Here is a 25,622-nt window from a genome sequence, read left to right as displayed (position 1 = left end):
TACAGTCCCAGAACGTGAAGTATACATAGTTAAAGATATCTACACATACTTACAGTCCCAGAACGTGAAGTATACATAGTTAAAGATATCTACACATACTTACAGTCCCAGAACGTGAAGTATACATAGTTAAAGATATCTACACATACTTACAGTCCCAGAACGTGACGTATACATAGTAAAAGATATCTACACATACTTACAGTCCCAGAACGTGAAGTATATATAATTAAAGATATCTACACATATTTACAGTCCCAGAACGTGAAGTATACATAATTAAAGGTATCTACACATACCTACAGTTCCCAGAACGTGACGTATACATAGTTAAAGGTATCTACACATACTTACAGTTCCCAGAACGTGACGTATACATAGATACAGGTATCTACACATACATGTACTTAAAGTTCCCAGAACGTCAATTATACTTAATTTAAGGTATCTACACATGTTTAAAGTTCCCAGAACGTTAAGTATACTTAATTAATGTATCTAGACATGCTTACAGTTCTAGGAACGAAGCTGCGGTGAACCAATCAGTCTGGACGACAGACCGGTTCAAATCGTAAGTAGGGCGATTCTCATTCCAGTCACTAGCGTGGACCGGCACAACTGGTACAGATGTCGGCTTTGTCCTACTTTCGGAATTATTCGCTGCAAGAGGAGCCAAACTGTTAATAAATATGTCTTTGTTTTCTGACGGACAGACAATTATATCTGAAAAGAACAAGAAATAGATTCGTAAATAATAACCAGGGTTTTATATCTGACAAAATGAACGCCTAGGAATAATATATGACATTGTTTAGAGACACTTTCTTTGTATTCAAAAGGGAAGGAGAGAAATTCCTCATGCATTCCAGAAGGTTGTTGCCTAATTTAGACAAAAGAAGATTTTTAGGCTATCTTTAGTGAATGACAAAGAAATCCAAACCCTGAGATATCATGCTGGTATGTCCAAACAAGAGCCTACCAAGGATGCGTTTTTCAATGTAGGGTTACGTTTGTTTTGTCAAATCCTAAAGAAAGGAAATAAGCAGTTTTCTTTAATCTTCTTACTCGGTTAAAAAATCTAGAATCCGTCTTTTATCATAACACAAAGTTCTATGTGGCGTTTGAATGTCACTCATCTCAGGAACTTTTCATATGCATTTCTTTATGCAATAAAATATAGTTCCAATATTGCTACGAAAGATTCTTGCTTTTGACTTAAAAAGTAGACCTTAATCCAAAAAAAAGTCTTCAAATTGGTTGGGTTGATGGAGAAGGCATTCAAGGCCACAATGGTACCTCTTGAAGAAAATGAACACTCATGGCAGTAGAGTACAATTTTTTACGACTTACCTTTACCATACCAAATGTTATACTTACCTGTACCAAATGTAATTATCCTAACCTGTACTAGGTGTTATTGAACTTACCTGTACTTACGCTTACCTGTAATAGGGGTTATTGTACTTGCAAAAAGTACTTGTACTACTAGGTTTAAGTTTATTTACATGTACCCTAGGTTTAATTGTACTCACCTGTACTAGGAGTGAGGGAGAACTGTCCTACATACAATACAAAGTACAGCATCACCATGGAGAAGCATGCTGCCAGTGCAATTTTACCAATTGCGTTCATTGTCATCCCCACTATAACGAAAAATAGTGAAAAATAAATGTTACTTTAATGCAATATTACCTCACATCCTATATTTAAAAAGAGCTGAGTTTGAACATTTCGTTAAGCAATTGGGTCAATTATATGTATGTCCTGATGGCAGTGACCAGTACAATGGGCCCTGTTGTATCCCAATCAGAAACTTGCCTGTACGAGTCAGTGCTATGATTGCATGAGACAATCTTAAGAACATTCACACTTATTAAATAGCCAGGTATAACTTAATGATTACTATCCCCATCAAAACAAAACAATGGTTAAAGAGTAGACACACTGCATGCAAATTGTTGTTTTCTGGTTCAATTGCTTCAATAATCTACTCAAAAACTTTTGAATCCAGTACGAGGAGAACTATCTCATTTGCATATTACATAGTTATCAGTTTAGCAGACATGCACTGTTTGTGCATTGATGAAATAGTCAATTGCAATGAACTGCTTTCCAAACCATGCCACGTTCTTTAAGCATGAATAAAGCAAAAACGAAAGTTGCTCAAACAGCAATCATCGGGTAAAATAGTGTGTGATTTAATACCAATCATATGCAAGCAAGTATGATGTTCAACAGTAATATTATATACAGGTATGAAATGCTTCTGTCACAGCGCCTTTTCATTGGTAATTATCATTAAGAGGATTAATCACTTTATCTATTATAACAATTTATCAAAAGAAATGCCATGTCATTAATGGCACCTAGTAGTATATAAATGCATAGTGGGTGTTAAGTCATAAAGCGGTGATGAACACAAAAGCAAATAGCTGACGTTTAAGACTGAATGTGAATAGATTAAGCAATCAATCCAATGCTCATAGCTGTACCCTAGGCGCTAAATATATCTGGGTGGGGGAGGGGTCTGTTGAGAAAAAAATATTATTTTTTACAAATGTTGAATTTTGTAAGTGTATGTAATCTACTGTGATAAATACGTGTGTGGGAATTTCTCCCATTATCCAGTTGACATAGCATGGAAATACAAACGTGACAAGAGTGACATGAAGAACCAACATCCGTTGTCGAGGCTTAAGATAGTTCCGTCAGAACATGGTAGCCGTTCTCCAAATTTTGCATTGTTTATACATATACTTTCCTTAGGAAATCGAGCAAACAATATTTAATGTTTACTTTATTCATCATCCCAGTATTAAGTTTTAGCAATAGTATAACCACCATTTACATTTAAATCATGGTACAAGTGTAGTATCAACGGATTGGAAAACAAGCTACAAGCTTTTGCTTATTTCTCGTCTCTAAAAGGATTGGTCATGTGACATAAAAAAATATATAAAAACAAATGCTATTTAACAAATGACTTTCTCGTTTATTTTAATTCAAAGATATTTTTAATATTGGTTGTTGCTTGAGTAGTATTTTTATCTTCATATGTGTGACGCCATCTTCAAAAAAAAAGTTTCTATTTTTTTTAACTTTTTTAACCAGAAACAAGAAAGAACTTAAGTACCAAAATCGCCATAATGAAAGATTTGAGTTAAAGTACATCATTTTATTCCTCAAAACTAAAAACTAAACCATTTGATACGGCCCCAACACTCGATTCAGGGCCAGTGCCTTATGTTGAAGAGTATCTCTTAATATCACGTCATAATATACTGCAGACGGACCACCAGGCTTTTGTCAACTTACCTAGCTGATAAATCCATAACGTTTCTAACAGTTTGTATTCTCTTGTGATAACCTTTTTATGTAACTTTATCGCCGGTTTTGTTTGGTAAAAGATAAGAAAACTCAAACATTGAGAAACATTTGTTTAAAGAAACGAAATACCCCGTAACCTTTAAAACCTTTCTGCTTCACCGTCAGTCAAATCCTTTCTACCAAGTACACAATGAATCTTTGAACTGCCGTATCAGTACCGAACATTCTACAGGCTTGGTTAATTGTCCCGTATATCACCATTGAAGTAAATTCATAGGTTAATGTTTTAGTATGGCAATGCTGATAGAAATGCCTACACCACTGACGCAATCATGATTTCGAGAAAGTTCTTCAGATTTACACTCTGAAGCGATAGGATCATATCAAAAAGTAAACAACAAAAAGAGGAAAAAACAACAGCAGAGCTAACAGAGTAGCACGTAACTTATTTGTTTCTAATGGTTATGATCTTGAAACACTCGCGTTGCTAGTGCAATCATGAATTCGAGGTTCTTGAGATAAAGCTCTTAAGCGACATCGGGCTTTTAAAAAAGCAAATAACAAAAAATGAAAAAAACAGGTTCTTACGATTTATGATATGGATTTAAAACGCGTGTATACAGTTGAATTATAACCCACTTTACGGACGCTGTTTCCTTAAACATATGTCCGTCATCGTAACTCCTTCGTAAGGTCTTTGTAAGGGGATCTATCCGTACGTTTATCCAATGGATTGATGGTCACGTAAAAGCAGTAAATACATCTTGTTGATATTTTGATTGAAACTCCATACGGCTGTGTTTGTCAATGTTATTTTGGAGTGAGGTTGGTATTTGACTTGTTGACTAGAATAGTAAAAAAGGGGAAAACCTTTAAAGAGAGAGGTGTCTTCCTGGAACCTTAAAGTTCAAAATGAAATTTACAAAACTCGTAACACTCTGATGCCATGAAAAAGAACTGTCATGCACTTCTTGAGGAACAGTAATAAACAAATTTAACTGTCAAAATCGAAGAGTACCACCTGGTGAACATTTTGAATTTTCTTATCAGCCTCAAAAGGAAACATACACAACATAGAATCCAAGAGTATAAAAGGAACCTGCCACAATATGCGACCACAATGACGGGTTAAAGCCGTATGATAAACATAATTATCCCTTTCTTGAGAGTAACATCCATACATCTTGGAAGTTACTTCGAAAATCACGGGTTTGTCAGGAATATCACCACTTCTGTAATAGATGTTGAAACTGGCGGACAAACTCACCAAACAGGGATAAAAGAGATGCAAGTTGTTACGGGTGAATTCCAATGTCTCTATCATTATCACATTTGGAAATATTTAATCTATATCAAACATTTTTGAGTATGCTTATTAGCTTGGCTTGAGGTTACGTTGTCACTACGTATACCATGGCTCTCAGTCTGGGAGCATGCAATTACCTGGATTTATATTGCAAGTTCTATCAAAGGACGATTACCCTTCAGGAACATCTGCTATTGGTCTAATTGTAATGGTTTCGTGAAAAGTGTTTGAATTTTCTCTAGCTTAATTGATTTTAATTAGAATTGCGTTTCTTTATCACACTCTGGTATTCGTTATTAATCATCGGTTTAAAATAACGTTGTTCAGCTGGTTAGGAGATATCAATGGTGTAAGCCCCTCGACATGTGGTGTCGCCCGAGGCTTGGGCGATAACTCATGTCGTCCGGGTGACAAAACTGTTACACTACTTAAAGCCAGAGTTACACTAGAACAGAATGTATAAGGACATGCTGTAATAACCGACTAGTGCGCTCGGCATTTATATTTTCTGATTAAATTTATTACACGAGGTTTTATTTTTATCAAAACATTTCAATATCTCTCTGTGAGGATATAGGTAAATAACATTTGTTATTTTAAAAAATAGCAACGTCAAAATTACGACAATGCTTTTTTTTACTTCCTGTTGTAATATATTACTTTGTCGTATTACAATACCTACATGTAAATCTATACTGTACAGAACGTCCAGCAATGTAAAACACGGGGGTTGAACGGTAAGTTTTATTTCAAATTGTCAACAAGGATGACAATCTCAAACAAAATATACTAAATCCGTACATCAACATTCTAAAAATGCTGCTTTCAGTAATAGCAATAAAACGTTCAGTTTATCAGGATGGCTGATTGTTGTGTAGTACAATAACTTGTGTATATACAACAATAAAATAGCTGTACCGTTGATAAGCCCAGCACACGTGTCGGTTTCCCTTTGTTACTGCATTAAGTGACCCGCATGTTATACAATAAGGGCTGTGTAAATAATGAGATAACAATAACCACACATATTAACTCATTTATCCCTGAAGACATTTGAACTCCTCCAATCAAAAGGTTGGAATAATTCATTATGAAATTTCAGGAGTGAATGGGTTAAACAAATGACGTCTTTCTTAACAGGAAGACAATGAGGCAATCTTGTTCAGGATTGTGATGCAGTTTCTCAATGTGTATGATGGAATCAAACTATTTTGTTAAAAAAACAAGAGGCCCAATGGGCCTGCATCGCTCACCTGGTATTAATCTCACACTTGTAATCTTAAAAGTGGACTAAAATACAGCTAGAGGCAGAATAACAGTGTTTGATTCTTAAGAATCTATTAAAAGATTTAAACATATGACGCCTGTGACCTTGAATGTCATACAAGGACATTAGGTTGAACAGAGTTTATAGTCTCCCAACCCAACATGATTCTGGGAAAAGATCATAACCTTGGACCTTTTGTTTATACAGAGCAAATCATTTAAAGATTTAAACATATATTGACCACTGTGACCTTGAATATGGGCAAAGGTCATTCATTTGGTAGTCCTTCATCCCAGCATGTAAATGGTCAAATAGCATCACCCTTGGCCTTGCTACAGGCCCAATATCACCCTTGGTTTTTAACATATTTGACCCATGTGACCTTGAATATATGTCAAGGTCATTCATTTAAACAAACTTGGTAGCCCTGCATCCGAGCATGTTACTGGCAAAATGCATCACCTTATACCTCTTGGTTATTCAGGAAAAGTTGTTATAAGGTTTTTTCATTTGGACGAACTCGGTAGTCCTTTATTCCAGCATGCTACTGGTCAAATATAATCATCATCCTAGGCATTTTGGTTATTCAGAAGAAGTTATATTACAGGTTTTTAACATATTTGACCCTATGACCTTGAATATGAGTCAATGTCATTCATTTGAACAAACAACTTGGTAGCCCTTTATCCCAGCATGCTAAAGGCCAATATCAGTACCCTGGACCTTTTGGTTATTGAGAAGAAGTCGTTTGAAGATTTTAACACATTTGACTCCTGTGACCTTGAAATATGGTCAAAGTTATACGTATGAACAAACTTATTAGCCCTTCATCCTAGCATGTTACAGGCCCAATATCAGTACCCTGGGCTTTTTGGTTATTGAGAAGAAGTCGTTTGATGATTTTACGAAATTTAACCCATGTGACCTTGAAAGCAGGTCAAGGTCATTCATTTGTACAAACTTGGTATCCCTTCATCCCAACATGCTACAGGCCCAATATCAGTACACTGGGCCGTTTGGTTATTGAGAAGTCGTTTGAAGATTTTACGAAATTTGACCTCTGTGACCTTGAAAGTAGGTCAAGGTCATTCATTTGTACAAACTTGGTAGCCCTTCATCCCAGCATGCTACATGCCCAATATCAGTACCCTGGGGCTTTTGGTTATTGAGAAGAAATTGAGCCAGGTGAGCTAAATATACGAAAATGACCTTCCTGACAAATACGTTTGTATGTAACAAACCATTATTAATGTTCTGATTGCGCAATTCAAACCTCATATCTGTGTTTTTAAAGAAAAAACGAAAAGAGAAAACTTAAGTGTTTAAAACAACATAATTCGAACTCAAAATCGATGAAATAATGGAAATATAATGTCATAAGTTTGGACGGATTTTCTAGGTCAAGAACTACGGCTTCTGTCTCGCCGCCACTAAACCATCCAAACGCGGACCTAGATGCAGCTTAGGTAGTACATCTTAACCCATGCAACACATGCAGCCAACCTTTCATGGTATATTGACTTTGTCAAAATCTCCATCAATATTAAGTTTTTGGGTTTAAGTTTGTTTCTCTGAAACTATAAGTGCTACACCAACTAAACTTGCACCATAGATGCATCTTAGGTAGTTCATCTCGACCCATGCATCAAATGCTGGATTCGGTCTACCTTTCATGGTCCCGTGACTGTCACCATATCCATCAACATTAAGTTTTTGCGTTTAAGTTAGTTTCTCTGAAACTGTACAAATGTAAGTGCTACACCATCCAAACTTGACATGTGGATTGATGGTCAAAGCAAAGCACAGGCGAAACATATCAATCCGAATGGCTTGTTATTCTTATATGGTCAATCTCCCGAAGGTCATTCAAAAATCATTCGGGATGGCAGGTCAAAATTCCAATTTGACGGAAAGACACAATGGGCCCCTAAAAGTTTGGAGTAAGGAATCTCGTTTGTATTCTATCATAACAACACTTTGAGTTGACATGCTCGTATCTACACCGAAAATAAACAACTTCCAAATATGACAAACCGTTTCAGGTTTAACGTTTACTTGGTTAAGACATGCAAACTTAAACACGTCCGTTCAGATCTATAGAGTATTGATTTAAGCATGTACCCCATTTCCCCTATCGGACAACGATTTGCACTCCACACGGCGTTACACTATTCACCTAAGAATAATTGCCATGATTCATACCAAATGAATTACAATTCACAAATCGAAGATGGTTCCCATTTCAAGACTGCTGTAGTAGGCAACAGAAACAAGTTAAATGTGAAACATTTAAAAATTGAATGTAAAATGTATAATTTGTTCAAGGTGTTTGAAAGCAGCACATTGGCCGATTGTGCTTGTAAATTCATGCTTTTAGTCACAAATAAAAGACATTGGCACCTTTCTAAGATGGTTGCCACTCTTAAGATTGCCGAAATTAGAAACAAAAGTATTTAAGAAAAACATAATTTATTACAATCAGTGACACTTTAGTTTTAAATACGTCTATATAAATATTTGGAGGAAGGGGAACGGTTAAAATATATTCATTTTGTGAAGGGCCTGCAAAACATGACGTAATATGTTTGTGTTACTAAACACGAAATCTACGTGAACATTTACAGTGGACGGGATCGCCATTTACCAATCACCTAGTAACTACAGACGCTGTCACGTTTGGGACAGAGACTCGGTCTCACAAAATGTCCTTATTGTGAGAAAATTCTCATTTCTCGAAATCAGATCTTGAGCAACTGTGAATCGTCATAATATGAATAATTAATATGCAATATTGCATTACAATTCAACAACTTGATTTAATTGTCTTGTCTACTTAAGTTCTTTTCGATTATGCAAATTCCAAAGTCAAAGGATGACGTCATAAGACATGTGAGTTGTATTACTAGATGTTTTGTGCTATCATATATATTGACATAACCAAATCAAGCATTATTGATAGGTTAAGAATGTCCGACGTAGTTGGTAGCGTCTGATAACCATAACTAAGACTTAAGGTTCCTCGTACCATTGACAAAAACTGTAACAATGGATTGAAGACCTTGTCTAATGGCATGATATCAGCTTTAACCATTTGTTTTCTAACATACCTTTATTATTATGAGAACTTCTTTTTACACAATCAATAAAATTGTCTATGTGACGTTTCGATGACTAGTACGATACGCACACTGTCATAAGACAAATGACCAATGAAGCGTATGCACACAAAGGTGTAAAATGTGTACGAGTTGTCCATAAAATCGACGTCGATTTCGACTACGCTGGAAACGTATGTACAATAGTTGTTATATATGTACCGCAATGACTCAATTTTATTGGATGTGTACAATAACATCTCATAATCCATACTTACCAACCTGAAGAAGATGTTTAGAAATAGGAACACCACACCTTACCGAGCAATAGGGTACTGAGAGTGAAAATACAATGGTGCCAAAACGAGGTACGACCCCTGGGACCAAGGGACCAAGCGCAACCACGTGACAATGAAAACGAATGAGAAAATGGACTCCAAACAAACGAAGCGAACAAAGGCAAGAAGAAGGGATTTCCAACTACGTTCTGAAGAAGTCCTCCATTGCAGAGAAAAAAACAAATATTAAACAATTGAAAACATGCACAAGTATATGTAACATTGATGTAAAAAAAAAGCTTCAATCCCAAGCAAACTCCAACAAAAGCTCTTCTTGTACAGACTACATTGGATTTAGAGACAGGAAGTCGGGTACACCTGGTGTCACGTGCTACTGATGTCATGTGATAATAAGGCTTGGTGATACCAGTGCCACGTGATACTGGAGTCAGGGGATACTTGTGACAGGTGACGACACTGAGGTCAGTTGATTTTGAAATGGAAACTCTAATATTATCAAGAATGACTACAATTGTATTTACTTTATTATGACAATAAACTACGTGTAGGGTGATTTCCATATGAATATTTTGAATTATTCATATTTATTACATTCAATACACATTTAAAGGGAATTTTTACATTTATCTGACTTCTTTTGAATTCTTCATATTTATTACATTCAGTTCACATTTCAAGGGCATTTTTACAAGTTTTTAAGCCTTTTTTACGATAATTTGAACACGAATTATCTGCCCTTTGCTTCCACAATTCAGTCACCTTTACTTTATTAGGATAAAAAACATGACGTTATAATAAGGTTTTATTACAAATCCATTGCCTAAACTAAAACAGCTGAAAGAAAAATGACCGCGATTTTGCGGAAAATGTTGCAAAAATAGACACAGTGAAACTGCAAGCAGGTTGAAACGTGAAACCTCAAAAAAGTCGGGGTTTTTTACCTGTGCTGAATCTTAATGCACCCATGGTAGCTTACAACGGTGTCGAGACTGCAAACTAAGAGAGCTAATACAGAGAATCAACAGGTATTGTTAAACGCGTTTCTGACACAGGTCTATAATAGTATATGGCCATTTTTACTCATATGATTGTGACATGATTTTGAAATATATGTTTATAGATTGTTACAAATACACCAACTTTATGCAATGAGAGACAATCGTCTGCTACTATATATATATATATATATATATATATTATATAAAGAAAAATTCTTAACAACCAGTCTTTAGTACTTTCATCTCTTCTAGGAGATTATTCAGAGTCTAAAGAATCTCCTAGAAGAGATGAAAGTACTAAAGACTCGTTGTTAAGAATTTTTCTTTATATAATATTTCTTCGTCCTAAGGATCATTCTCTGATTTATAATATGTATATATATATATAGTATTTATATACTGTAAAACGTTTGTTAGTTTAAAACAGAATTGTGACTGTTTTTTTGGCTTCGTCGCAAAATCTGTTTTATGCAGGCATATTGCAGACGTCTATCAAAGCCAATTTATCTTCATTATCAACATACATTATGTGAAATTACGTTTATCTTATCGAATCATGTAAACACGGAAGTATTGATCGTCAGCCTCGAACATGCCCTAAAGGGTGCTGCCCTAATACCTAGTTATCTGATTGTTAGATAGACTAGGCCTTGCTTCCCAATAAATCCCCTTTTCTCTTGAATAACGTTACCAGGGAGACACACACATTCCACTTCAGTTGTGGACTTTCCTGGTTTGTCTCAACAGTTGTCAGTGTCGAGGGTGAATATCATTTCATTTTAAAATGCCCTATATCTAACGATATTCAAAATATTTATATCAAAATCTTCTACCGAATTATTATCTACGTCTTTAAATTAGTAAATTTGTTATCATAGACAAATATAAAATATTTGTGAAATTTTCGTTTATCATGTCAATATACATCGTGCCCTGTGTAGTGGATAGTAACTGGTTGTATCAATGGAATGACCCTGAAAATGATTACAGTAAGTAAGACTGTTTTACATTTTTTACCTTAGAACTGATATTATTTAAGATCGAAAAAGAATCAGGAATACCCAACCTTACTCAAGGTGAACTGGTAAACTTGTTTATATAGATGAGAAACGCGACTCTAAACTTCAGTCCGAATAAGAGTCAAAATGTAAATGAGAAATTCATAGTCTTTTACTCAACTTACGTGATAGGTGAAATATTTAAGATTGATAAAAGTGGTAGAAAACATTGTGCTACTAAACTTGAGTCAGGATGACGGCTAAATATTCGGTTTAAGTTAACTCATTCACCCCTGAAATTTCATAATGAACTATCCAAACTTTGAATTGGACGAGTTCAAATGTGACGTCAGTGGTGAATGAGTTAATGAGATCACGAAGTCTGTTATTAACATCAATAAAGATGGCGGCTAAACAGGTATAATTTATGTAAATGAGCCCAAGTAGTCTGCTACTAAACTTGGTGAAAATATTCATCGTTATGAACTTTTTGTTGCCATTTAGTCGTAAAACGTTTTTATTATTCTATGACTGTAATTTTACAGATTGTATAACAACATTTCACGAATCGTAATGATATATATATAGATATGCTTACTATGTTTTGAAATTCTTGCATTACTCGTAAAACAAGTAAAAGTAAAAATATTTTCCTGTTATCTATTTGTATCATAGGGTATACAAAAACACACCATGTTTGACCTATTTTTTAGCAAACTATTTTCTTGCATATATTGTACGAAACGGATATGATTAGATAAGTATTCTCCCTGTCTAAGTAATTTCCTATACGCCGAATATAAAATACACATGACATAAAATGTACATTATGTCGTCCTTCTGACCGAGGCAGTTTCTAGCTAACCTGAAATGTGTTTGGTCTGGCCTGTGATTAAAAAGAGTTATTCATTTTATTCGTCCAGTTGTTCATTGCGAGTTCGGGATTGGTACTTCCGGGTACAAAATGTTATTCGAAAGAAAAGACATTAATTAATCGTTATAAAATTAAAACTACCACATATTGTTGTCGCAACATCAGCCTTCACACAGTGGATCCTAATTATAACAACTAATAAGCAGGAAAAGTCAATATGCGAGTGTAATGTATTTATCGCCTACATCAATATTGGTTTTGATCAAGATTATGATATCTTTGAACAATCAGTATAAACACGGACTTGGATATTTAATCTATTTCCGTCATATAAGATAATTCTGGCCACAACACTATAGAAGTAAAAGTGTCACCAACCTTCAATCCGGATTCGTCCATGTAAACACACACACACGTACAGCTATATTTTACAAAAAATACAGAGCTACAGCCTACAATGCTCTGTTAGACTGTATCTCCAGGCGTTTTTGCCCCAGGCAGTAATGTCGACATATGACTAGCTAGCTCTACACTGACATGTCTGTGTGTTTCTGTCGCGTTTGTGACGTATGCGCATCGTGTACGGACAGATAAAGCGCTACTGTGTTATCTCTAATGGTAAGTCACTACCTTAATCGTTGGACACATTTTTAAATGAATTCTTAATGTTCGAAAATTAGTTGATTTATTCTTAAGTATATAGGACAAGTTAAAAACTATTTTATAATTATTTTAAATACACCTGTTTTCACGATGACACGTGTGCCTTACGCTTTCCCCTACACTATAACGCCAATCAGTGTGACCCTTTCAGCTGTTAGAAGATACTACTTGAAAAAGGGAGAGGTCGGGTCAAAGTTCGTGGGACTGTACAGAAGACTTAACTAAGATACTCGTGTGTTTCCGGTAATTTCCGTTCAAACGAATGTACGGAATTATTACTTCATCTCATTCGGCTAACCTCGGCCGATTCCGGTAGGTACGGAATCTGCCGAGATGTGACGAGTGATCTTCATATGTGTTCAAACGGAACTGCGTTGCATACCCTCATAAATGTGTCAAAAAAAGCATTTCAAACCTTAAATAAGTTCTTGTAAGCAAAGCTAAACCAGCTTTTCCGCGTCATATTGTGGCACATATACGTAATCAATTATGCCAGATCTTGCTGATTTTTAATAAGGACATGAAAGTGTTGCCTATGTCAACTGCAACACCAGTTCAGTTATAGCTATTTCCCTACCACGCGGACTTTTTTAATTTACTTTTCGTTCGTTTATCTTAATTACAAACGATCACATCATAAGAAAATTGTTTTGGAGTGGTTATAACCAACGGAATTAAAAAGAAATATTACTGTAACTTTTAAAAAGCTACTTAAGATTATTATTGATTATGATAATTTTATAAAACAAAACACCAAGTTTTCATAATCTTGTGACACAACACAGACGAAGTAGAATGTAGCAATTTAAAGACCATTTTTTGAATCGATTGCATTTAATTCGGCCGGAGATATAAAACCATAATTAAATTGTAAAGAACATGATTATTGTATACATGTCCCTGAATTTCAAGCAAAAAACACTCAGATATTACACACGTATTTTGCGAACATGGATTTGTTACATTTTTTATCTGATGTGATATTACTGTATAACTGGGTGATGCTGAGCAACAAAGATTACAGTCAATTGTATGTATATGCTTTAATAGATTAGAAATACCAAGAATACCCGGAAAACTGGTCTTCTGTGTCAACCTGCGTCACTTAATCGGCTTAACGTGTCAAAACAAAATCCCTGTGTAATGTGTGTCCCATGATAAGATGTACTTCATATAATTCACACCGCTTGTTACGTATGCATGGTGACCTTTGACCTACAAACTCGAAAGCCTCCAACCATTGTTATTGCAATTATTATCAATAATTTGTATATACATACCATACATCGCCAGCACACACGCAGACATACACACATAGGGAGATATTAGTTAGGTGGCATAGGACTAGTAGTTAGCGCCTGATAAGGCAGCTCCTGCGAATTTATCAAAATTGTATTGATAAATGTATAAACTAATTGTGTAAATTGTATAATTGTGTATCTATGTAATGTAAAGCGCGTTAGAGTGGCTTTTTCTAGCTAGATATGGCGCTGTATCAAATGTTGTATGTAATATAATAATGATATGGTTATACATAGAGTCAAAATGGAGTTATCGGCCTTTTTGGAGAAGTGTTCCGTATGTCATTTTGTAGGAAACACACCGATTAACATAGCTTAATTATTGAAATGTATTGTTTCTATTTTATCGATATTTTGAAAAGTTGTATAGATGTATTCAATCTAGAGTACGTCAAGTCCGGATTTCCCCTATTACGTCTTCATCTCGCTATGATAAATATGCACTTCCGGTAATAATCATTAAATATCTCCGGTGAACAGTTACATATGTAAGTTGGCATGAATGGTCTACTTTTTTCATTTAACCTATTTCTCAAATTCTCAGTTCGATTGCACATTTGAAAAAAAATCTGCCCAACAAGTTTAAATTTCCTTTAGAATTTGAATTCACATATCGCGAAAAGGTCAGGAACAAGGTCACCATACCGGTCAGTGTAGAAAGGTATTTTAGCCGAATTTATTTCATACGTTTTATGTATTCAATCAATACTGATAAGATTTCAATCGTATGTTGAATGCGTACCAGCTTTACTTATCAGTATACGATTAGAACTATATTCAGGCTCATGTTCAAAAATATAAAATGATAAATCAGAACGATTGTTTGACCTTATAAAGAAATATTGAATTTAGTTATATTTGGGAATGTATGAATAAGCCCTGATTATAATTGTAAACGTGTAATGTCAAGGCGAATATGATGAATTATCTCTCTTCAATGTTATCAGCCAGTTTCGTCGTGCTGTTACGGAACAGGTATAACTCACCCATAAAGCTGGCTTAAAACATTGCCACGTTTCTTATCCGTATTCTATCTTTTTCCCAACTAGTATTCTTCTTAAATAAAAACATGTTCGTGCTACTTATGTTTGACGTAAATAATATCAGGATTTAATCAATTTAAATACGTGTGTCTAACCCTAACACTTTTATGTAATAAAAAGATATGTTATAAAATCTTACCGCAGAGTAAGCGCAAATGAATCGCCAGCTTTACATATTTTAAATTAGAAATTTTCTCGAAAATCACACCAACACGAAAGAAAATTTCCAGAAAGTTAAGAAACATTTCTTATTAAAAATCCAGAGATTTTCAATTCGTGAATCAAGAGAGATTCTAATATCTGGTCCCAAGACTTAATGTAAATTTTACAGACCGTCTCAACGTGTACGGGATTTCCAATACATAACATGTGACGTGTCCCCCGGACACACAATACCAATCCTTCCCATCGTTATGAGCCGTGGGTAATTAGTACGCGTTAATAACAAATTGATCAGGGTGAACAGGCTTTACAAACTTCAATAGGTAGTTCACCAAAATGCTTTTTATATAAAAAAAAAAATGGTTCAAATTTTTTCTCTTCAATTTTACCTTACTAAGTACAAGATATAGAATACGACTTACCAGATCACGTAATTCTACACATATAGAATTGTTACTACAGAACTAAGGCATTTTAAAGAACGTTACTTCACTATCGACGAAGATGAATTTCACTTTTTATCATTTTGAAGTAATATTTCAAAATCTTAGAGTGCGGTTTATTAAAAAAACATTATTGCAAGAATCCTGTTTACATGCTATTCAGTTGTTGACCGTCCATAATAGTAAACAGCTGTGTATGTTTGGAAAAATAAATTGATAATCATGACTTTGAAAACAGATATATTTAAAATATAGACTTTTTCTATACATTGTGTGTTGTATCATGTACTGACAGGCCTATGGTTAGAACTAATTGGTATGTATTATTGCAATGTAACAAAATGTATGAATAAATAAATTTGGATTTATTCGCAAGGAGTGCCGTCCTCAACTTCAGTAATGGCCCAGTATTCATTTTGTCACTCCTAAACGATCTTGTCTTTAAACAAATTAATGTTTTTACGTTTTGATATTTGTTATCAAAAAAAATAATGAAAAACAAATATATAAACAATATTTATATCAAATGTAAAAGCTATATATGTTTATACATATATATATATTTATTACACAGGGGTGATCTATTCTATTATTACACAGGGGTGATATATTCTATTGTTACACCTCAAGTGAATTTCTAGCTATGTGATTGGTTGGGAGAAAATTAAACAAAAATCTCTGTCACCCTCCGAAAATAAATTGGTTTTAAGGGGCGCGGGTGATATTGCCACGAGACAGTGAAAAATATCACATGCGCAAAAAATGTGCGTGCACCGCTTCGTTTCCCCACCGTGATGGTCACAAGAACGTTTGACGGCAACAGCCTATTTCATCAGGCGCCGGTGCGATAGCGATTGTAAACAGCAGACTATCAACAAACAAGATGTCATTATCGAGGTTTGCTGCCGTTTCTGAGCTACATTGACTTTTGGTGTAACAAAATAGATATTACATTCATTAGCAGGGGACAGTGAATATTGTCAACCCTCAAAAACCCATTGTCACCCTCGGCTTCGCCTCGGGTGACAATGGTTTTCTCGGGTTGACAATATTCTCTGTCACCTGTTAATGAATGTCATATTTATATATTATTACACAGGGGTGATATATTCTATTGTTACACCTCCAGTGAATTTCTAGCTATTTGATTGGTTGGGAGAAAATTAAACAAGAATCTCTGTCACACTCCGAAAATACATTGGTTTTAAGGAGCGCGGGTGATATTGCCATGAGACAGTGGCAAAAACCCATTGTCACCCTCAGCTTCGCCTCGGGTCACAATGGTTTTCTCGGGTTGACAATATTCACTGTCACCTGCTAATGAATGTCATATTGATATAATGTTACACCTCAAGTGAATTTCTAGCTATTTGATTGGTTGGGAGAAAATTAAACAAAAATCTCTGTCACCCTCCGTAAATACATTGGTTTTTAAGGGCGCGGGTGATATTGCCATGAGACAGTGAAAAATATCACATGCGCGAAAAATGTGCGTTCACCGCTTCGTTTCCCCACCGTGATGGTCACGAAAACGTTTGACGGCAACATCCAATTTTATCAAGCGCCGGTGGGATAGCGATTGTAAACAGCAGACTATCAACAAACAAGATGTCATTATCGAGGTTTGCTGCCGTTTCTGAGCTACAAAGACTTTTGGTGTAACAAAATAGATATAATGTTAAAACTGGTAATAACATAGATGCGCAACAGTTTTACCTATCAATAATATTGATTTTTAGATTTTTTCCCCCAAACAAGTCAAATCGGAATATAATGGACCAAGCGTGTGTAGACCATTGTCTGAGAAAACGAAAGTAAAACAAAGTTAGTCATCTTCTAGTCTTAATTACATGTAAGTGTATTTGGCGGATGCCAATGCATTGTAAGTACCGACTCGTCTAGTGGCTTTATATCGTACCCTATTTAAAGGGGCTGGTCGGGGGGGNGGCGAAAGAAAAAGATGCATGCAAAAGTCATGACAGGCACGAGGTATCAAAACCGTTATATATAACAACAACATATGGGTAGGAATACTACGCTTGCATCATACATGACCCTTGAAAACAATTATTTACGTATAGTATTGCTGTCTTGTCCGCTAGTTGAGTCAGACATGGCTGATAGACGGCGTGCTATTGTTGTTATAATCACTGACTCACTTTCGAAACAGCCACGTGACATATATAAATAGATCTGCGCTAAATTTACGCGGGGCTTCCCCGAGATTTCAGTGGTCAAAACTGGACATTGCAAGCAGAACTCGACCATCATATTGCCATGGTATAACTTTTGGAAGGCCAGAGAACGCATTTAGACCTATTTATTTTGTATTTTTTCCCCGACCAGCCCCTTTAAGTGGAAACACACATCTATGTTCCGTCAACTGTATGTATTTAGATGTACGACGGTCTAAGGTCTGACTAATGTTGGTAATTACGTGAACGTACATAAGCCTAATAGTCTGCCATACTGGCACACTCACGCAAACCACACACACATGGGTCGTTTAACTGGCTATATAGTATGTGTGTGTGTACATTTGTATGTATGTGTATGACTGTCGTAACTTCCGTATGTTGACAAGAATAGTTTGGTCTTGTTTTTTTTTGTTTTTTTGTTTTTTGTTTAACGTCCTAATAACTGCTAAGGTCATTAAGTACGCGCCTCCATAATTGTGTAAAATATACAATGTAAACACGATACATTCGGAGTCGCTTTTTGAAGTCAAACTTAAACGAAAATGTCGACTGTTTTTTTCTTATGAATAACCAGATACCTAAATGAACCTTAATGAAACCGTCGTTAGTCCCGAAAGTTCACAAAATATTGACAAAATGACCTACGTTCATTTTTAAGCACTTTGAATTTCCAACAAACATCTCTAAAAATATCCAAAAATATATTCCGCAAAAAAAACTAAAACACTTTGTAGGAGAAACGAAACGAAAGTTTAATACAAGCATTCACTCTTTGCAGATACATGTAATATACCATCATTATACATGTAGATATGTAATGTATAAAATAACTCTATAGAAGCATGTTGCCTATATGTACATGTATACGCATGTACATTCGAACATGTTACTAAGCCACTCAGTCATTCTAAAAAACCTGACTTCGCGTATTGTGTCGTCACGTTAAATGCTTGGTCTATTAGTGTTTCAATCGACTCAAGTATAAAATAAGGAACACGTGACGCACTTGAATAGATGGGAGCATAATTAGCAGAAATTATTTGCCGAGCTGGTATAACTTTGCTGACGCAAATAATTGTGTTGAGCCGATGACCCGGGGAGAGTTACTCCAGAGACGGTGACCCTGGGACAGGTACTCCGTACGGTAGACAGTCACCCGGGGACCGTTAATCCGGAGACGGTCGCCCGGGGACAGGTACTCCGGAGACAGGGACCAGGGGACAGGTACCTCGGTAACGTAGACCTTAAGACAGGTACTCCGGTAACGTGGACAGGTACTCCGGTAACGGGGACAGGTACTCCGGAGACAGGTACCAGGGGACAGGTACTCAGGTAACGGGGACAGGTACTCCGGAGACAGGGACCAGGGGACAGGTACTCCGGAAACGGGGACAGGTACTCCGGTAACGGGGACAGGTACTCCGGAGACAGGTACCAGGGGACAGGTACTCAGGTAACGGTGACAGGTACTCCGGAGACAGATACCAGGGGACAGGTACTCCGGTAACGTAGACCTTAAGACAGGTACTCCGGTAACGTGGACAGGTACTCCGGTAACGGGGACAGGTACTCCGGAGACAGGGACCAGAGGAAAGGTACTCCGGTAACGGTGACCCGGGGACAGGTACTCCGGTAACGGGGACAGGTACTCCGGAGACAGGGACCAGAGGAAAGGTACTCCGGTAACGGTGACCCGTGGACAGGTACTCCGGTAACGGTGACCCGGGGACAGGTACTCCGGAGACAGTCACCCGTGGACAGGCACTCCGGTAACGGTGACCCATGGACAGGTACTCCGGAGACAGTCACCCGTGGACAGGCACTCCGGTAACGGTGACCCGGGGACAGGTACTCCGGAGGCAATCACCCATGGACAGGTACTCCGGTAACGGTGACCCGGGGACAGGAACTACGATAACTAACAAGAACCAGCGTGAATTAGTACGATACACATCACATCGCAAAAACGCAGTTCTTTACTTCCATCACCCGTTCGTATGTTTAAATATATTTATTCCATGGGGCGAGAAACCTGTGAAACATACTTTTATTGTGTAAGAACATACAGGAAAGTGAACACGCGTCATATCCGTTCTGCTTTCGGTTCAATACAGATAAGAACAACCACGCCTCAGTTACTCTTGATGTTACATGAGGGACGGGAAGACGAAACTGGCTAAAGCTACTTATAGAAATGGCGGATGTACATTTGATGCTTTATTACCAGCCACTCCGATAGGCTGGTTTCCGATCTTCATGCAGTTTGTAATGTTCCTGGTTCGAAGCCAAATGATGACATACATGGCAAGACACTAGTAGTTATTCCCCATATTATTTGTTGAAATGGCATTACGTCACTGCGTTAAAGTGTTAACGCTTAAGTGGTCGTAGTAGATGTATTTTACAGGTATGAAACAGTCCCTGTCAGTCCCTGTCAGTCCCCCTATCAGTCTACAGGTATGAAACAGTCCCTGTCAGTCCCTGTCAGTCCCCCTATCAGTCTACAGGTATGAAACAGTCCCTGTCAGTCCCTGTCAGTCCCCCTATCAGTCTACAGGTATGACACAGTCCCTGTCAGTCCCTGTCAGTCCCCTATCAGTTTACAGGTATTAAAAACAGTCCCTGTCAGTCCCCCTATCAGTCTACAGGTATTAAAAAACAGTCCCTGTCAGTCCCCCTATCAGTCTACAGGTATGAAACAGTCCCTGTCAGTCCCCCTATCAGTCTACATGTATGACACAGTCCCTGTCAGTCCCTGTCAGTCCCCCTATCAGTCTACAGGTGTGAAACAGTCCCTGTCAGTCCCCCTATCAGTCTTCAGGTATGAAACAGTCCCTGTCAGTCCATGACAGTCCCCGATCAGTCTACAGGTATTAAAAAACAGTCTCTGTCAGTCCCCCTTTCAGTCTACAGGTATGAAACAGTCCCTGTCAGTCCATGACAGTCCCCGATCAGTCTACAGGTATTAAAAAACAGTCCCTGTCAGCCCCCCTATCAGTCTACAGGTATGACAGGGGGACTGACAGGGACTGTTTCATACCTGTAAAATACATCTACTGATCGTTATTCTGCTTCGCTCGTTTCAAAGGAATAGTCCTTGTCCTATCTTTATTGCAGACATCAAACACATGTACATATCCATATTGCATATTCTTGCAAAAAGAACTCAACAATGAAAAACATTAAGCCTGTGACAGCTATACGAATCGCGTGCTATAACTAACCGGAATATAATTTTCTACAAACTTACAGATATACATAAGAATAAGCCGAAGAAGGCAGAAAGGCCTAGCTGTTCATATGGAAACCTTATTATTTCATTCTATATTTTCCTTTGCAGGAATTTGTTTATTTATTATCTACAATACTCGCATACTTCCGTAACTAATGACGCCGATCTGTTTGTTTATTTGTTCAGTGTCTTTCCCTTACGTTTTTTGTCTGACTCTGACAGAACATTCGATCCTTCCCTAAACATATATTTCTACCGACCTAACTTATTTGTTCCATTCATACGTACCACCTGAAACATACATATATCGGTTTTTGCCTAGGTCCTATAATAAACGGAGAGTCGGATGGCTATAACACAGCACTATGCCTTGGTTAATACATCCTCTTCATCATACTAGGTTTAACAAATATCTCTGACCACTTAGACTGAAGAGGATATTGGATCATTTTACAATAAACAAAATGTTCCATCGACTCTGGACTACTAATTACAATACCGGACCCCGTAAACACCACAGGGACCCGAGGGTTTGTTACATTTCGTATGTTTGTTTTTTTGTTTGTGTATTCATATTTATAATGAAGTGCCAGGTTTTGGTAATGGAGGCAATCCAGAGTATCCAGAGAAAAACGACTTCCCGTCGACTCTCTACACACCAGGATACGTCCGAACACACGAACTGTATCAAATTCTCAGGTCCCTGTGGTGTACAACTCCTGCATAGAAGGATAATGGCTCGTAACTCTTGATACGCGAATCGGGGGAGGGCAGGGGGTATAACTATTTGTTCTACCAGCAGACAGCTACTGTATAAAGCATGGTTAGCACGATTTCTTATAGTGAACTCTTGTAAAGAAGAGAAATTAATCCTGGGTATCCGAAGGTACCCCTCAAAACACCGTATATGTTTATGAGAATTCAAATATATACAGATATTCAAGACAAATAAGTTTAAATTTCACCGTAAAAAAATATCGAACTGTTTTGTCCTGACGTTACCGAATCGTAAAGCTAACCAGACTTCAGACAGTAAAGGGCAAAGACAGATTTTCGGGTCTGATTCCCGAATCCCTGTGTCTGTTCCTGCTGTTAGATGTACGCATTGATGAGTGTCAGGCTAGTATCCATTTCCCATACAGAATATATAGTGATATTGATTTCCTGATGTGCTGTTTTGTTCTTCCTATTACAACAATAATCCTCACAACCAGTGCAAGCCTTGCCCGCTTATCAAAGAGAATGCATTTTTTTATGAATTAGATAAAATTATCTAGACCTCATATTAAATGCTTGAGATGCTTTAAGTGTGTTTTGGTACTTGGTATTTATCAGATACATTCAGAAAACTTTCAACCAACTTTTAATTACTTTTAACACGATATTAATTAAATAATTCCTCGACAGCAGCCCCTGGCCAAGGACGCCCTGTCCCGGTATACACTTAGTGAAGTGATAGGTCAGACGATTAACTGTAATCGACATTCCATAACGCTTACTTTTTAGTCCAAAAAATAAAAGTGATTTCATATTATACATAAATAAAATCTGTAAAACAACAACGGAAAACCTACCTGTCACGTCGGTCTTGATTCATGTGAAAAACGTCACCTTGTTGCGAACCGTCTGCTCTCGCTATAAATAGCCGTGCCTGTGAAACAACGAGTTGTGATTGATGATGTTGTTATGCAGACGGTGTAAGGGGGAAAATGATACCCTCCTTGGTTTGGACATGATGATGGCTGTCAGGTCCAGCAGGAAATACACAACAGAAGCCATACATACCTAACTGGAAGTAACGGGGGATGTGCACATATTATACTGAAAGGTTCCCAAGTGGGGGGAAATTGAGGAAAATGGTGAAAATATATGATTTTTAAAGAAAATTCTCAGGGTGGGGGGGTTTCCTGAATCCCCCCAAAAAAAACAGGCGGCCTATATGTTATCCTGTAGTTTCCGGTCCAGCACCAGGAAATGCCTGCCACGTTTTCACATTTCTCGTCCATATAGGGATTGAATGGATTTTTTTTTTATATACATTGCGGTAATGAATAACAGTAGCTGATCGGCATATTCTGTGGAGCGCGTTAGCAATAACATTAAATAATACAACACTTTTTGTAAATCTAATATTTTTTTATATTAGTATCGGACAGAAAACCATAAAAAAAGGAACAGCCAGAATTCCAGCCTCTGTTCTGCTCAGCCCTTGGAATGTGACCCTACTTCCATCTCTCCCTCCTCCCCCTATGTTTATTTTGTGAAAGAAGAATGAGTAAACTGCCATGCATGAATTGACAAAGCGTCATGACAGTTTACACTTTTTACAAAATGTGTAAATTCAGACAAAACACTTTTTACTAATATGAGTGTTCTTTCGGCCGCTATCGGCCATCGTAAATAATAAACACTTGATATTCATTTCATTTTTGAAAGTTAATGTTATTTTTGCTTTAAACACCACATTTTATATTTTTTTTAAAGTTTATGTCCGTACTTTTTCAAATCATCGGTCACCATAGTTACCATCCAGGACACCCGTCGGCAGTAGGCATAGAGCTCATTTGAAATTAAATGTACAACCGTTGAAGATGTAAATGATGATAAGTTGACGGATGAAGTGCCCAGTGCCATTACAAAGTTCTCTGGGTTTAATGTGCAAGTTGATGTCGCGGGGATTACCCAGCCGGACGTTTGGGTGTTAGAAAATTCGTGACCACGAGGAATCGGTTGCGAGTCGGAAGTCAGTATTTAATATGACAATATTATGAATATATTTTTTTTAAATTTAAAAAAAAAGTACAATGGTGCAACATTTATGATTTTTGTAATGTTTATTATTATTTCTCGCAACTACGTTATCTAGGAGATGAGGAGATAACTCTATTCAGAAACGTAGTCATAGTAGATAGTAATATGAAGTTGTCATAGTGTGTGAAATCAGCTGACTGGTTGCACGAGAATCGTTGTATTCATAGTGTATTCATGGTTTAATGGCAGTTGTTTTCAGTTGGTAAACTCATGTACAGAACAAACATCAAGAATATAATATACCGCTATGATCAGTCACCATAAATTCTGACACAAACGTTTCAGAAGATGAAGACGAAGATACCCTCACTAATCCGTAACCTCTGCTAATGCCCACAATTCAGCACACGTGTAAAATCACGGTGAATACTCGGTTCTCGTTGGTGTATTACTTTCCCCTGTCTTTCGATCATGTTGTATCTCTGTGTTGGTTCTTTGACTACGAGACAGCTGGTCAAACAGATACCATGGTTGGTGCGGCCAACACATGTGATTTGTAACAACTTACTAAATAAATAAAGGCGCACATGATCGGTTTTAAAGTAAACTCTCCTACCGAAATATCTAACCTACCACACATTCACCTCCTTTGAGGTGAATAAAAATGTCAGGTAGATATTTCCAGAAGCCGGGAGAACGTTAATCTTTCAACGGATTGTAAATCATTGCATTGACCTCAATGGAGTTTAGTAATGCCCGTCTGTTATAATGCTTAAAGTACTTTACAAGGTCAAGGACGAGCAATGACTCTATCAGCGCCAAATGGATTGGATTTTTTGTTCAATCTTTACCGTACTTAAAAGAAAACGCTATTCGAAAAATAAAACATAAACATTTAAAAAATAATTTTCTGTTTCCATGGAAATTCCCCGTTGGTGTCAAGTGGTCAATTATATCAGGTTAAGCAAAGAGGTTTTCAGCCAATCAGATCGCAGGAAATTTGCTTACATATATTGACATATGCTGTTTCGGAAAAATATGAATTGCTTGGATGTGAAACGGACATAAATGCCCCCAAACACACAGGAAACAAAATGGGACGTTTCCGGTTCTTGACTGACCCCGAAACAGAAAACACGGAAGATTATACAGGGGGCCTATACAGGCGCATCTCGTTCATTAGCAGTGTCATACAGCAGACCTATCTCCCCCGAATCTGCGCAGGTTCACCGAAACGAAAGAACAGACAGGAGACAGAAGAAAAGAGAGATAACTAGATAATTCAATGGAGCAGCCGATGCATTTTAATTTCTTCAATGTCAGCAGTCGCCGTGTACATAGTAGAGTGTTATATATGATGTTTTTTTATGTTTGTTGGACTTTTTCAATGTATATTGCATAGTGGTTTTTTTTACTATAATTGCTGTATTTCAATTAAGAAATTACTTAAAAGTTTTGGTTATTAATAATATTTTCATAAAAAAGCAATCTAGGTGGCTTACAAATTAGTTCAACTTATTTTACTATACTACTATACAGAAATATAGCTACAATGTTTATGTATCGGATATTTGATAACAATGGTGAAATAAAAAGCACGAATTTATAGTACCTTCAAAAGCATCGTCGTCTTCGTCGTAGTACTTACTCTTGTTGCCCCGGATG

General features: G+C 36.9%; 1 protein-coding gene across 5 annotated transcripts in view; it reads right to left on the bottom strand.

Annotated features, from left to right (window-relative positions):
• LOC110452764 (methyltransferase-like protein 24) overlaps positions 1-22,856 on the bottom strand; it is a 38,506-nt gene extending 15,650 nt beyond the window's left edge. The window contains exons 1-4 of one of the 5 annotated variants that reach the window (XM_021501437.1): positions 12,543-12,732; positions 10,236-10,290; positions 1,533-1,643; positions 513-723 (exon numbers count right to left, since the gene is read on the bottom strand). In XM_021501437.1, the coding sequence (XP_021357112.1) occupies positions 513-723; positions 1,533-1,643; positions 10,236-10,260 (347 nt within the window). In that variant the 5' untranslated portion in view covers positions 10,261-10,290; positions 12,543-12,732. Of the gene's footprint in view, positions 1-512; positions 724-1,532; positions 1,644-10,235; positions 10,291-12,542; positions 12,733-22,780 lie in introns of those variants that run through there. The other 4 variants (XM_021501441.1, XM_021501438.1, XM_021501440.1 and 1 more) reach the window with 4 other exon arrangements.
• Between the last annotated feature and the right edge of the window lie 2,766 nt (positions 22,857-25,622).

The sequence above is a fragment of the Mizuhopecten yessoensis genome, unplaced genomic scaffold (genome assembly GCF_002113885.1).
Source record: "Mizuhopecten yessoensis strain PY_sf001 unplaced genomic scaffold, ASM211388v2 scaffold6863, whole genome shotgun sequence".
NCBI classification, from domain to species: domain Eukaryota; kingdom Metazoa; phylum Mollusca; class Bivalvia; order Pectinida; family Pectinidae; genus Mizuhopecten; species Mizuhopecten yessoensis.
Note: the sequence above shows the minus strand (reverse complement) of the source record. Positions and strands in the feature narration are given on the sequence as shown.